At 35.4% G+C, this 15,432-nt stretch overlaps 1 protein-coding gene across 1 annotated transcript; it reads right to left on the reverse strand.

Annotated features, from left to right (window-relative positions):
• Positions 1–1,738: 1,738 nt before the first annotated feature.
• Positions 1,739–15,426, reverse strand: LOC135105626 (polymerase delta-interacting protein 2-like). Its single transcript, XM_064013967.1, has 7 exons — positions 15,297–15,426; positions 7,221–7,388; positions 6,625–6,730; positions 4,589–4,766; positions 3,809–3,972; positions 3,230–3,435; positions 1,739–2,541 (listed from the first exon to the last, which is right to left on the reverse strand). The coding sequence occupies exons 1-7, from the start codon at positions 15,377–15,379 to the stop codon at positions 2,430–2,432; spliced, it is 1,017 nt and encodes a 338-aa protein (XP_063870037.1). The 5' UTR covers positions 15,380–15,426; the 3' UTR covers positions 1,739–2,429.
• Between the last annotated feature and the right edge of the window lie 6 nt (positions 15,427–15,432).

Raw genomic sequence — 15,432 nt, forward strand, 5'->3', positions numbered from 1 at the left:
AACGCCTAACTTCATAGAAGCTGTTTTAGCTAGAGATGAAACGTGAAGTTTCCAGTTCAGATTATAAGTAAAGGACAGACCAAGGATGTTCAGTGAAGAAGAGGGGGACAGTTGAGTGTCATTGAAGAAGAGGGGATAGTTGTCTGGAAGGTTGTGTTGAGTTGATAGATAGAGGAATTGAGTTGTTGAGGCATTGAACAATACCAAGTTTGCTCTGCCCCAATCACAAATTTTAGAAAGATCAGAAGTCAAGCGTTCTGTGGCTTCCCTGCGTAAAATGTTTAACTCCTGAAGGGTTGGACGTCTATGAAAAGACGTGGAAAAGTGCAGGGTGGTATCATCAGCGTAGGAGTGGATAGAACAAGAAGTTTGGTTTAGAAGATCATTAATGAATAATAAGAAAAAGAGTACGTGACAGGACAGAACCCTGAGGAACACCACTGTTAATAGATTGTTAATAGGTTGTTGGTCTGACATGATCAGTTAACATTTGTGTATGGCAGTTTCATCATTGCATTTTCATCCCTTAGTGCCATTATCTCAGTCATAAATATTGTCTGCTTAGATAAATAGTACAGTTATAAATCCTCTTGGACTCAGTGCACATATTTTAAGTTATCCCGTGATGTGCCTGCTGCAAGTCGATCCCATCTTAGGTACACAAAAGAGTTGCACAAGCTGTGCACCATTCCAGCTGTCTACAGTACAAGAATTTCTTGTAAGATTGCAGAAACCTAGTCAGCTTTACTTACATTTTATTGGAACAGTTGGTAAAACTGTCTGGACAGACCTATGGATGGTTCCCTTGTTTGCAGGATGGTGCTTGACAAAGTGGAATCAAAAGTCTGATTCTAACCAAGTAGATCAAGAATGGAATGTCTTTTACCTGTTAGGAAAAGTTGCAGAGATAATGACAGGTAATCATGAGGCATCTGGTAGTGCATGCTCATACTCATGAAGATTAAATTTTGATGCAAAAAAGTTCAAAATGAATTACAGTAGTATTTATATCTTAGCTCTTTTTAGTTTTATATATATATATATATATATATATATATATATATATATATATATATATATATATATATATATATATATATATATATATATATATAAGCTGATTGGAAGAAAGCCAACACATGATAATAGATATTGCTGTATGCTGTATTAGTCAAATTCATTGCCAAAAATGGAAGAATGCAATTTTCAAGTCAAGGAAATGGTAGATATGAATACATGAAATAATTAATACATATACAATGTAATGAAAGTAAAGATGACAATAATTGACAATATCTCTCAAATATAATATTGCCATGGTAAAAATTAGGTAGGTGAAAGTACTACCATGTGGTGTAAAACCTATGACACTGGTATGCTTCTAACAAACAAAGATCTTTGAGTTCCATGATGAATAATGAGTTAACCATTGCATATGTCAGGTTTCATTCATACCAGTTTTAACAAGCATGTTATTTTGTCATATGCAGCACCTTTTTAATGAATTTCAAATGAAAAATTAGAATTGGAAGTGAATTAGCCATTCAACTTGTTAAAATAATTGAATGATTCTGAAAAAATATTTTTAAAATGAATGCTTTAGTTGGTTATTAAGTTTCCTTCAGCATTTTAAATATTCAAAGCCACTTTACCAAGCATGCTGCTTGCTTGTTTTGGCCTACAGTTTTACACTGTATTTCAGCTAAGAAGGGTAAGGAGCAGAAAATGTAAAGTCCAGTTTGCAACCAAGGTATGCTAAAAACATTTATTCTTAAGAGAGGGAAACATTGCCTATATGTAGCTCACTGGCTTAAAGTAGCATTACAAAAATTGTGTGACAGAATTAAGTCACACCAAGTCCTATCATCCACTGCTCGCATTAAGGAGAGATTTAAATAAAGTACTTTCTTTATACAGTGTGTGTGTGTGTGTGTGTGTGTGTGTGTACAGGATCTTAAAAAAAAAAAAAAAAAAAAAAAAAAAAAAACTTTGCCAAAGCCTTATACAGCAATATGATTTAAGTATTAAACCCCTATTTCATCCCAAAATTTTTGTACTGTACTTGAGGCTATCTGGCATCAGAAAAGCACCAGGCAGCCTCAGTGCATCTCATGCAGAGTCAGATATACCAAAAAGCTGTTCTGAATAATAATGAAACATGATCATACATGTTAATCCTCAATCAACATAAAATTACAATATCTGATTTTACTCCTCTCAATAACAGTGTTGGTAACATGGCAAGTAGCAAGGCAAGTTTTCTTTTTTTTTTTTTTATAACTAATATCTATGAGTCAATACTGCCAGCTGCATAATTTAATTTGATACATCACATACCTGACTCATAAATAAATGACCTAGCCTTTAAAGTTTATACAGACCTGATATAATCAAAATAGTTGCTTAAGGGTTAAAAAATAATTTTTACACTATATTATACCACTAGGTTGCGAACTGTCATCCTGTTTACTTTCCAATGAAAATGGAGGGATGCGGCAATCAAAGGTAAATCCATCTTCTCTTTCCATTCTAAAGGTGCCCCTAAAAAGTAAATATAGACTCATAAATACCACAATATGCATAATACAATAACACACCTTTAAGTGTAGCTATGCACACAATTATTTTAAAAGGTGCATGTATCATGTTAACACACAATTATTTCAAATGGTGTATGCATCATGTTAACTTAAAATGTCAAAATTTTGGAGTCTGGAAGTGTAGATACATGCTTGTCTCAACACCCAACAGATCAGGCTGAATGGAAACAATTTAGGTTGTCTCCTTTCATACTCCTGATCCATGTTCACTTAGCAAAGAATAAGTATGGGATATAAGTTGAAGAGTTGTGACCTTGCCACAAAAAAAGCACACCATAAGAGCAGGGCATAAGTGAACATTTTCATGTGAAAGCAGTAGTCAAGACAAGTTGCCTATGTGCATGCATGTGCTCGTGCACACACACACACACACACACACACACACACACACACACACACACACACACACACACACAGATTACATTTAGTTTGCACTGTACCAACCCCATACACAGCACTAAATGTCATGTGAGTTCCTCCTATAAATTACATTTGCTATACAATTTGCTGTAAATTCATTGTATATAATATTTCATTCAGTTCCATACACTTATAACAATATGGAGGATTAGTCTTTACTATAATGAGCATTAAGCAATGACTGACACCAGATAAATTATATAACGTACCACATGTGTCCTGATGGAGCCTGGAGGGAAACATGTGAAGAATACTGAAAGGCAGGCTGCTGGCTAGAGAGGACAGGTTCTTGCCCAACAACACCTCTACCACGCACTGTCTCCAAGGTCCCTGATAAGCTGAATATGCGCCAGTGTCTTTCTCTGAGCTGTACTGTCAGTTCACCAAGGTTTTCTAAACGAATACAATACCTCCACTGCAAAAAATAAAATAAAATAAATAAATAAATAAATAAATAAATAAATAAATAATAAATAAATAAATAATAATAACAATAGTAACAATAACATTACTAGTAACAATAAACAAATAAATAAGTAAATAAAAGGGTGCATCAGCATCAACACTAGCTTCCTTTAATTACTATGATAGTAACCCCTATTTTATGATGAACAATGACAGAATGGACACTGATTTTAGTAAACCAAAATTATCACTTCTAAATTTAATCCAAAATTTGTAAATGAAAACTTAATTATATATATATATATATATATGGCAGACAATTGAAGCCAAGCAACATCTGTAAAGAAAAGACTTGCTTGATAATAAAGACCTACAAAGCATACCCAATAAACATTAGCATTCTGAGACTCTCTGCAGCCCATATAGAAAGGTATGACAGTGACTCTGATGTTTTCAGTGGTTTCCTTGTGTACATCAGACAGTTCCAGCCATGGGTGGTTACGCTCCTGCCAGGCCATCAGTGTGTCCCGGGCACAGAATGGAGGATCTGAAGAATACAACAAACATTTAAATAATAGTCCTTTGTGGATGAAAAAAGAAAAAAAAAATAAATTCTGGTATTATTTTACTTTCTTACCCATGGAACACTGGCAATTCTCATCTCTCTCATCAGATAGAGCCTATTATTCTGAGTATTTTTCAACCCCACATATATGCCTCAGAAATTTATTACAATGCTGCTAGCCACCAAAAATAAATAGGAAGCTGCACTGCTGCTGTGGCTCTATTTTATACTTACTGGTTTAGTTTAGGTTCAGGCTAGGTTTAGTTAGGTTAAGATACTAGCAGCAAGAGCAAGAACATGGCAGCCATCACAGCTTGAGATGTGAAAGAAAGTAAAAAAATTTATCTATTCTTTCTTTTCAATGAGAGAGAGAGAGAGAGAGAGAGAGAGAGAGAGAGAGAGAGAGAGAGAGAGAGAGAGAGAGAGAGAGAGAGAGAGAGAGAGAGAGAGAGAGAGAGAGAGAGAGAGAGAGAGAGAGAGAGAGAGAGAGAGAAATACAGATTACTGTGTCTTCAAATAAGGAGCTAATTAATTTCTTAATATTTGTAATAATATTAAATGAGACAAGAGCAGAAAATCTTGAGAGAAGTGCAGATACCTTTGTCAGATGAATATGAGAGAAATTTGTCAAACAAATCATGCCTGATGGGCTTCTTGCTGACAGCTGTATATGGCATTACGTCCTCATGTCCAATGTAGTCCAGTCCAGGTACAGCATACAGTGTCCTCCCATTGTCTTGGTTGCCCAGGAATGTTACAGCTTCTGTCTGTGCTCTCTGATGGGAGAAAGAAAAATAAGACCAGATGGTAATTTGATGGCTTTTGTTCCTGTGTCTAAGAACCTGTAATGCTTCTACCAAGCTGATGAATAATGAAACTGCACTGTCTGATCATAAATCAATAAAGGAAAAGTAAATAAAATAAATGCAAATCTTAACTTAACAGTTCAAGTAAAAATCTTTACAAAAAAATAAACAAATAAACAAATAAACAAATAATAATAATAATAATAATAATAATAATAATAATAATAATAATAATAATAACAATAATAATAACAATAATAATAATAATAATAATAACAATAATAATAATAATAATAATAATAAAAATAATAATAATAATAATGCACTCATTTCAATGTCACTTTAGAACAGAAATACAGGTTTTCAACTCCATGTAAATAACTAAGTATTTATCTGGACTGAAACTGAGCAAACTGAATGAATCTAAATAAGTTAGGAAGCCAAATGCTGATAGTTTTCCACCATTTGCCTGTGATTTTATGTCATTATTTTTGCCTTAACTTGCTTCCATTATTACAGCATTCTGCCATATTTCAAAATATCTCAAAACAATAATTACATTAAAAGTTGCTTAATCCAAATGGTGGGGCCATGAGTGTCATTCAAAAAACCTGTGATATAGGGTGGCAAACATAACTTATAAACAGTACATACACATTACATACATACTAAGTTTTGAAATTTCATATGCATTAAACCTTATGAAATTTTATTTTATTGTCTCATTAAGAATTCTCAAAACTCTACACAGATATGTTTATTGCATGTATGGCAAAAGATCTCTACACTGCATCTGCTTTGAGAGACTTTGGGCAAACAAGAATGTCTGAGTCAGTCACAGGGATAATAGTGATGGATAAATCAATAAGTAAATGTTTTAACATAAAGGGTAAATAATAATAATAATAATAATAATAATAATAATAATAATAATAATAATAATAATAATAATAATAATAACAATAATAATAATAATAATAATAATTATTATTATTTTAAACAACAAAAATTAGCTTCAAAACATGACAAGTGTGAAATCATAGCCAATGAAATCATAATGAACATTATCTTCCTGGTCACTGTAATCAATACACTGTTCCTCTTGAATAAATACTGCACTGTAAGGTAATGTTTTATGAAGAAAGTGTCCCATCTAGATGATTGCTGGGTGAAATTTAACACACAGTGAGCAGAAAGCAGAAACTAACATTAATTGTGCAACTGATCACTGGCCTGTTTACAATTTTTCATGTTTACATAGTCATGCTCTGTGCTTACTCCTGATATGTTTTAGTCTATATGATGCAATAATAATCACACTAAAAAATAAGCACTACTGACATGCATTGTTTCTTTAGATAATGATTACAAATACATGTGGGAAGGAGGAAATAGAAGTCTGTATTTAAAAAAAATTGCCAAGCACTTTTAAAAATTCAGATTGGAAATTTTTATTGTATTACAAAAATAATAAATAGGCCCAATAAATGCACCACTGATGTCAAATATGTGAAAACATAATTTACTCTCATTCAATGTCCATTCATTCATTAGAATCTCTTCTTTTTATAACAGCTTCAATTTTCATAATTTTCTTTAAATATATTTTGAAATGTGGAAAAATGCTGTAACTCTGAAAGTGATGTAAAACAGTCATAAGAACAGGGGACCACAGAGTTGTTAACATGGAGCAGCAGGCCACCAGCACTCTCTTCCCTCACCTGCACAAGCTCATGCAGATTGCTTGGTTCAGCTTTTGATGAACAGAATATATTCAACTCATAATGCATGTGATATATCTTTTGAAACTTAGTAATAAGAAACTCACAATGTAAGGACAATCTCGGGAGTCAATCAAGACTTGATAATAAGTGTGTGCTCGTCCCTTCACCTCCTTTCCTACTTGATTATAGTTCAAGCTCTCATCTAGTGGCCTGGAAATATAGATTCATGTATTCATGTGTGCATACTACAGAATCTCAATTAATACATTTAAAAAATATCATCATCAGCATACGAGTATATGATTACACTGGGGAATAAAGGCCTCCCTGAGGCCAAGCTGGCTTAGGCCATCATCTCATGCCTATCTTCTTTTAAGTGAACAAGATTACAGTGTGAAAGGAAACAAGTCCATATCATCTCTTAGCTGGGGATTCAAGCTTCTTACAGTTGTGATCTTACAATTGTGATACTGATATGATATAAATCAGATAATAACCTGATTTTTCCAATATAAATCATGGAATCCTTATGATACTGTAAGAATAATAATAATCAACATCAGCTATGTCTGATACAAACATGGAAGTGTATTTCAAAACACTGATAACAAAAATGAAGCAATGAAGTGTATAAAAGAGAACTACAATTCCTTACAATATGATGCTAGTACAAAAATTTGTTTCCACTAGAGAAACATACTTAGACTCCTTCTTATTGGGCACATCTCTGTCGTAGACCCGAGCCAGCCATGGGAAGAGCACCACCCCTCGGTACCCAAACACTCGGTGCAGAAACAGCTGCCCTGTCTCATATTTCCCTGTCAGCTTCGGGGATTCAAAGCGACCAACCTCTGCTAGCCTGTAGTTGCTGCAAAGATCAAAGGACCAGTCAGGATTAATATCCAAAGTTTTAAATTATAATTTCAAATAATTCACAGACCTTGGTAATATTAAATTATAATGACAAATCCAATGTTCCACAAAAGTGTACTAAAACTTGCCAAAAGTATAATTCTACAATTCCTTCTCAAATCAAATGAATGTTGGAAGTTTCAGTTATCAAAATTGAGGTTAATAGCAAGAACAAAAAACAGGTATGAATTAGCTGGGTATGTGGCTATATAATTGTTTATAGGATTAAGAAGATGGGATAGGGGGAATCAGATATAAGCAGTGGAGCATGTTATGTACGTATAATCATATGCACCTTTGATTTATCACAATCACATTGTCTCATCAAATGGTGTACAATTAGGACCACTGCTGGAGCTAGGAAGAGTCTTATCAGAAAAGCATACACTACCTGGAGTCTGAACCCAAGACCTACTGCTTGCTGGGTGACTGTGCTAACTGCTACACTCTGGTAGCAGGTAGCACAGCCACCCAGTAAGCAGTAGAGACAACTCACACATCTCCCCCCCCCCACCCTCCAAGACCGCCTCTTGCACACTTGACCAGGGGATTGAGAATCCTGCAGACCCTACTCAATGTGCCGGGCATCTAACCAGGGACACTCCACTTGCCAGGCAGCTTTCACATCCATTACACCACAGTACCTTCTGGTGACAACTCACACAGCTGCTCTAAACAGTTACCATTACAGTTACATGTCAACATTCTTTGAAATCATTCTTTTTACATTCTTTACATTCTTTAAAAATCCATAACTTTGAAATGAGAAGTTTGCACAAAAACTATTTCAACCTTGCATCAACATTTTCTATTTTTGTTTTCATCTCCCCTCATAAAGTAACAACATCCCAAAGGTTCTCCTGGATAACCTTATTAATAGTGGATCCTCATGGAGCAGCTAAATCATGCACATAAGGTGATGAACATTAACTACGCACGTGTGGGGGGTTTTGTTCTGGAGTCATGCATGATTACATTACAGTGACATGATCTGTCTTGCACTGAACCACAAATTATAAGTCCATGCCAGTGAGGCTTGGAGGGATACACTGTAATGCATGTGTTAGTATGCTGGATTACAGGAATGGCACATGCTCTCTTTTATCTCTTTCATTCAGCCAATGAGAGCTGTCCTATTAATGACATATTTGAACATTATTGAATGTCATTTACTTCCAGCCAATATGTCAATTATTTTCAGCCAATCATCAGGTGCATATGTGGCAGCTGCATCAGTCAGCCAGCTACCCACAAGGGTATGTCACAATAAGCAAGACAGCTTAGGCATACATTTCTTAAGATCGCACTGTGTTTTGCTGAAATCATTGGAATGCTGAACAATCAGTAGCACCAGTACCCTTTGAGGATGAGGAAGAGGAGATCAAGCAACTATACCCTGGAACTTCCACTTCCTATTAAGGCATACAGTGGTACCTCAGTATATGTCCTTAATCTGTTCCAGATCCTTGGACTAACACCAAACAGGACGTATACCAAACAAATTTTTCCCATAAGAAATAAAAGGAAAATTATTAATCATTCCCAAGAAAAAAAATCTTATTGTTATTGGCATATTGTACAGTACATTGATGGGATTGTATAAAATCATTTAAACACTGCTTGGTACTAAAATACATATCGCATTTAATAGCATAAAAGACACTCAGGGATATAAACAAGGGTAGTGCACAATGTCGTGACTCATTTTGACCCATACAAGTTCTAGCACACATGTATTCCAAACAAAAGTCATATACCAAGCAAAATTTTTTCGCGTCCAAACAGGATGTATACCAAGTTGGACTTATCCCAAAGCAGACATGTACGGAGGTACCACTGTACATTTAGGTCTGGTTAGGTTAGGGGGGCTGGAGCCCTCCCAGTTAGGTTACATAAGTTAGGTAATATGTATTAGGTTAGGTTAGTGTCCTTAAGTGGGTGTCAAAGAGGGGTGACGCTCTCCATTGATTAGGTAAGGTTAGTGTCATTAAGAGGGTGTCTTTGGGGAGGGGTTTGCCTCCCCTAGTTAGGTTAGGTAAGGTTTGATAATGTTAGGTTAGGTTAGTGGCCTTAACGAGGGAGGGATCCAGGAAGGACAAAGCTTCCTGCTTAGGTTAGGTAAAATTATGTAAATCTAGAAATTTCCCTAGTTCTCAAAATATGGCATCAAATCCTTAAACTTTACATGAATGTTCAAATTTGGCACAATTTGGCTTACCTCCCTCTAAAACCCTGCTTTTCCTCCAGCTCCCAAGCTTGTTGGGAATAGAAAAAGGAGAAATGGAAGATAGGATGTACTATGTTCAACTGCAACTTTAGGAAGGCGTAGCGTGGGGTATGAGTCCCCAAGCAAAGCAGAGGGTGTGTGGGGGGACACAGCCCCTCAATTAGCAATGTCAGTGACTTTCTCCTTGTGATAACAACAACAGGCGAGCTGAGTGTCTGTGTGTGTTTAATTGCCACATACAAGCCACTTAGGCAAATCTGGTGATTACCAGATCTAGACTGAGCAAGCTAACACTTTCAAGATCTAGTAGAGCCAAAATGAACTGCAGAAGCAACACAAACAATAAGGACACAACAAAGGTGAGGATAGTGACTGGTGGTGGAAATGAGGAGAGTGAAATGGAGGCAATTGTTGCTAGACTAGATGCCAATAGGAACACCCTGAAGGAGATGTAGCAATCACAAAACAACATGAAATGGTAGATGAGGCCAAAGAGGAGACAAGGAAGTTGTGTGATGACATGAATTTAATAGCAGAAAAATTTGATTCTATGACCAAGAGCGTGAGGAAGCTTGAGGCTTACACATCAAAAATTATGACCATCGTGCATAGCCAAAATTACGATAAACTAGATCAAGAGGACAGAAGGGAAAATATCAGGATAACTGGAATGAATCAAGAGGAACATGAAGATGCCACTGGTGTAGTGGTACAGATATTCAGATCTATGAGGCTACCCTTTGAAGAGAGGATCATTAGCTATGCACAGAGACACTCCAGAACAGCCCAGTCTTGGTGAGAATGCTGCAACAATCAGATAAGACAACAACTATGAAGAACAAAAAGAAGCTGAAGACTGTGGATCAGTTCAAACAAATGTTCCTCATGGATGACTTCACCCCACTCAAGAACAAGATAGTGAAGGCGCTGAAGAAGGAAGAGGGATGTAGTGTGTGGATCATTGATGGGAAGATCTTCATGGTAGCAGAAAACTCCAGTGATGAGAGAAAAGTAGTGACTAACTCCCCCAATGACCTACACAAGAAGCTCCGGTGGAGTGAAGCTAATATAATATATACTGGGCTGACACTAGACCTCACACAACAGAGGGAGTCAGATCCCCTGTCACAATCTAATGGTGTATCATCCCATACTTGGTGCTTTCATTCCTGCCAATGGTGCAGTGTGTAATAAGGGTAATGTAAGTATCATATATTTAAATGTGTGTGGTTTACAATCAAAGCTTGAACCAGGTTACCAAGACTACTACCTAAAGGGCACTAACATTAGATGTTTAACAAAAACAAAAACTGCCACTCCAGATTTGTGTTTTAGTGAAAACACCTTAGCATATCATGTGTGTTACCCACAATGAACTCAAATCATGTACTATGGATCAAAATATCTGACAGACTACTAGGATATACTTGTGTGATTGGGGCAGTATATATTCCTGGGGAAAATTCACCTTACTTTGATGAAAATGCATTTAACACTATAGGTGAGGATGTGGTGTTGCTTAGGAGTAAAGATGTGGTGTTGCTTAGGAATAAAGATTACAAATATATTGGTCTTATTGGTGACCTTAATGCAAGAACTGAGAATCTCATTGATTATGTAGAAGTTGATCCTGAAGCATTGGAATGTACTGGTATACATGCATGTGTGTATGGTGTGTCAGCCTAATAGTCCCTATTTATAAGAACAAAGGTAGTGCTACTGACAAACAACCATAGAGGCTGTCTCTTCTCAGTTGCCTTGTCAAGCTATTTACTGCTACAATAAATACCAGACTTTCTATGTATCTAACTGCCACTGGTACAATTGGTGATGAACAAGCAGATTTCAGAGAAGGTTACTCTACTACAGACCATGTTTTTGTATTACATTCTATTATTAATATGTATCTAAGTAGAAAGATGAAATTATTGTGCATTTATTGATTACAGGAAAGCCTTTGACTTAGTTGATAGAGTATCACTTTGGAAGAAGCTCATCATGTACAATATAAATGGTAAAACAATTAGTCTTGTAAAACTTTTGTGAAAAAGCTAAAAATAAGTATAACACTTAATAACTCAGTTTCAAAATATTTTTCATGTAATGTTGGAGTCAGACTAGGAAAGAATCTATCTCCATTGCTGTTTGCCATCTATTCAAATGACTTTGAATATTGTATTAGTAGGAAATATATGGACTTATATAATATGGACTTATTTATATGGATAACTTAACTTATAATATATAGATTATCTTGCTTCAGAGATAACACACAATCTTAGTGATGATGATATTGAAATAATGTTGAAAAATATATGCATTGTTATATGCAGATGATACTATTGTGATGGCAGAATCACCAACTGAAATGCAGAATGCTTTAAATGTTGTATATGAATACTGTAAAGAGTGGAAGTTAAATGTTCATACTGATAAAACTAAGACAGTAATATTTTCCAAGGGCAGGCATAGGTGACAATAGACTTATATATTTAGTAATGATAATATTGAAATAGTTGACTCATATGTGTACTTAGGTGTTGAATTTAACTACAATGGAAGCTTTTAAAAGGTATTTATAAGCTGGTGAATCAAGCTAGGAAGGCACTCTATAGCATGTTAATTAAAAGCTACTCTATAACATGTTAATCAAAGGCTAAGTGTCTTTATAGACACCCAATTACACTTGTTCCAAAAGCTAGTATTATCAATCTTGATTTATGGGTGTGAAGTGTTGGGATGTGGGGATCTCAAAATGGTAGAAATATTCTACAGGAAGTTTACAAAAAATATACTGCATGTGAAAAGTGGTACTCCCAAATTGTATAGTGTATGGTGAAATATGAATCAGAGAACTTAGGATAATACTTAGACAAAAAAAATTATTGCTTACTGGTGTAAAATTGTCAGGTAACTAAAATAAACTGTCGTAAAGATTATATCAAATATTAAGACCAAAGCATTATGAGCCAAATGATGATTTTAGATCACCATGGATTGAATGTGTTGGGGGAACACTTACTAGTAATGGCTTAGGGCATCTGTGGCTAAATGAAGGGGATGGTTATCCAACAAACTATGTAAATAATGCAGCCAAGCTCATATTAAATGATGTTTACCAACAAAATTGGCATTCTAGTATGGAACAAAATTCTCAATGTACTGTATATGCTGTGTTCAAGCAGGACTTAATATTTGCAAAATATTTAAAAATATCAAAGTATAAGGTCACACTGATGATGTCAAAATTTAAATATAGAAACCATCACCTGCCTGTAATGTGGAGTCCAAATGATGAAAACAGTAACACCACTTGAGAACTATGTAATACTGGTGACAGTGGGGATGAATTTCATTATCTTTTGATATGTCCAAACTTTAAGGAAGATAGGAAGAAATATCTATGAGTACAGTCACACAGTAACCCAAGCATCTTTACTGAGATCTTGCACTCAAACAATGTAACTAAGCTGAGAAATGTGGCAAGATTCATGAGAGTTATAATGAATAAATTTGAACCAACAGGAAGAGTTCAAGATGACTATGATGTAATGTTACCAGTATTAGGACCTACAGGTACTTTAAGGGCTCGTAGAAGAGTAATGAGACCAAACAGACTTGCATAACAAGAATAGTTTTGTTTACTGTACCTGAACCATTCATGACAAATTATCATACAATTATCATTATAATATTGCAGCAATAACAGTCAAGCACAACTATATATTACAGTAATAAATGCATCTTCCAGTATGAGCAATATATGTAGAAATCTCATACATGTTGTATACAATTATTTGTAACTGTTTCCTCATTTCTTATATCTGATTTTTTTTTTTTTTTTTATAAATGTATCAGATAAGCATATCAATTAGTAATTATATCGTGCCATTGTATTCTTATAGTTATAAACTGGTCAGTACTTACTGTAATGCAAACTTAAGTCTTCATTGTATGTAAAGCTTTTTCTTCTATTTACATTACACATGCTTCACTATAAATGTAATAAAACAGTAAAATGGAACACCTTAGATAAGGTGATAATGTGAAATTCAATGTATTTTTCTATAACAAGTCCATGTGATACAGTTATGTAGTGCACTAGTCTGAACCAATATCATGTCACTGTAGAATAGTCTCCAGACACAAGAGTATTTTATCTAGATTTATTCAAGATTTACTAAAAATAGAGTATTATTTCTTGTAATAGCATATGTGTAACTTGCTTACTCCATAAATCGTAATTTTAGTGCCATAGTTGTATGCTATAGACATTAAATTTATCTCTCATCCTCAATAGGAAGTCTAGAGATGTCATATCATTAAATCTTTGAAATCTTTGAATCTTTCAAACAAATGGTTAGGATAGCGTAGCAGCAGGTATGGGAGGCCAGATATCCTGTCTGTAATTTATTTTTCAGTAGTTTTCCCAAACAGTGGTTTTCTCCTAAGACTTTTGAGTTTTCCTAAATTTGATCTATTTTGCCCTCCCCCACCCTAAAATCCCAGTTTCCCACCAAGGTCCCCAAGACTACTTGTCCTGGAGAGGTGTGGATGTTGGTCAGATTTACCAGCCTCCTTAATTACAAGATTATATGCTTTCCCTAGGTCCATGAATGTTGCATACAATTTTTCATCCTTTCCTCAATAATCCTCTATCATCATTTTAACTACAAAAATCTGATCCATCCGACCTTTTCCTTTTGTAAAGCATTTCTGTTCTTCACTGACTTTCATCTCAGTCACTTCCACCAGCCTCTTAGGTAAAAAAAAGAAAAAAAAAAATCCGACACACTAAAGCAAACTTATCTCCTTATAACTAATACACTGTCTGGCAACCCTTATCTTTATATAATGGTACAATAACTGGTTTTATTATAGTTTAAGCCATTACACACTACGTGGTAATAACCTACCTCATTTTGTTGTTCTCACTATTCACATCATTTCTAATGATTACACTACTTGTCGGAAATTAATAATAACGCCACAATAGGCCTGGGAATGCACAGCGCTCTCAACTTTTTCTAAGTCCACAGGTAAACATAAATGGTGTATTGTTGCCTGAACTTCAGTTGTTTAATGCTATGAATTGTGGGTAGCTGCTGGATAGGATCACTGTGTCTATAATTCCTCGGGCCAATCACGTGCTACCACCACTTAACACCACGAGTTGCACCAATAGGAAGTCTAAGTACCCATAAGCTGCGCGGGCAGGTTAGGTTAGGTTCCCCACAGGCCCCCAAGCTTGCTTGAGGGATTGGGGGGGCCGTGGGTAGAGATTGGGGACATTGGCTTAAACTATAAATTTACCCAATAACTTTCCCCCTTTATTTTGTTCTTGCTTTCATGATCGTTCATTCTACTACTTTACTTCATAATTCAACATCTCTTCAGTTAATTTATGTATGTCTGCAACTTTGTCACACTTTATCACATTTACTGCAACATTAATGTATATGCCATAACTAAAACCAGTGAAAAAAACCCGCACAAAGTAAGCTTTAAATGTGTACTCAAGATTTAACACAAGCAATGACAAAATCAGCTGATTACTGCTTTTGCAGCAACCTGCGTTCCATCACCCGTGAGTGGACAAAAGAAAAGGTGTTTTGCCTATAAGCTATGACTCCTGACCTGTTGTATCTGGCAAAGGAGATAAGTAAGCGTCTGGAAGATCTAGGAGAAAGAATGGAGCGGCAGGAGCAAGAGAACAACATCCTGACCCAAACCACTGTCTTGATCTTGGTCTTGATGGAAGTTTCTCCTGTGA

Source organism: Scylla paramamosain, chromosome 12, assembly GCF_035594125.1.
Source record: "Scylla paramamosain isolate STU-SP2022 chromosome 12, ASM3559412v1, whole genome shotgun sequence".
Classification (NCBI taxonomy): Eukaryota; Metazoa; Arthropoda; class Malacostraca; order Decapoda; family Portunidae; genus Scylla; species Scylla paramamosain.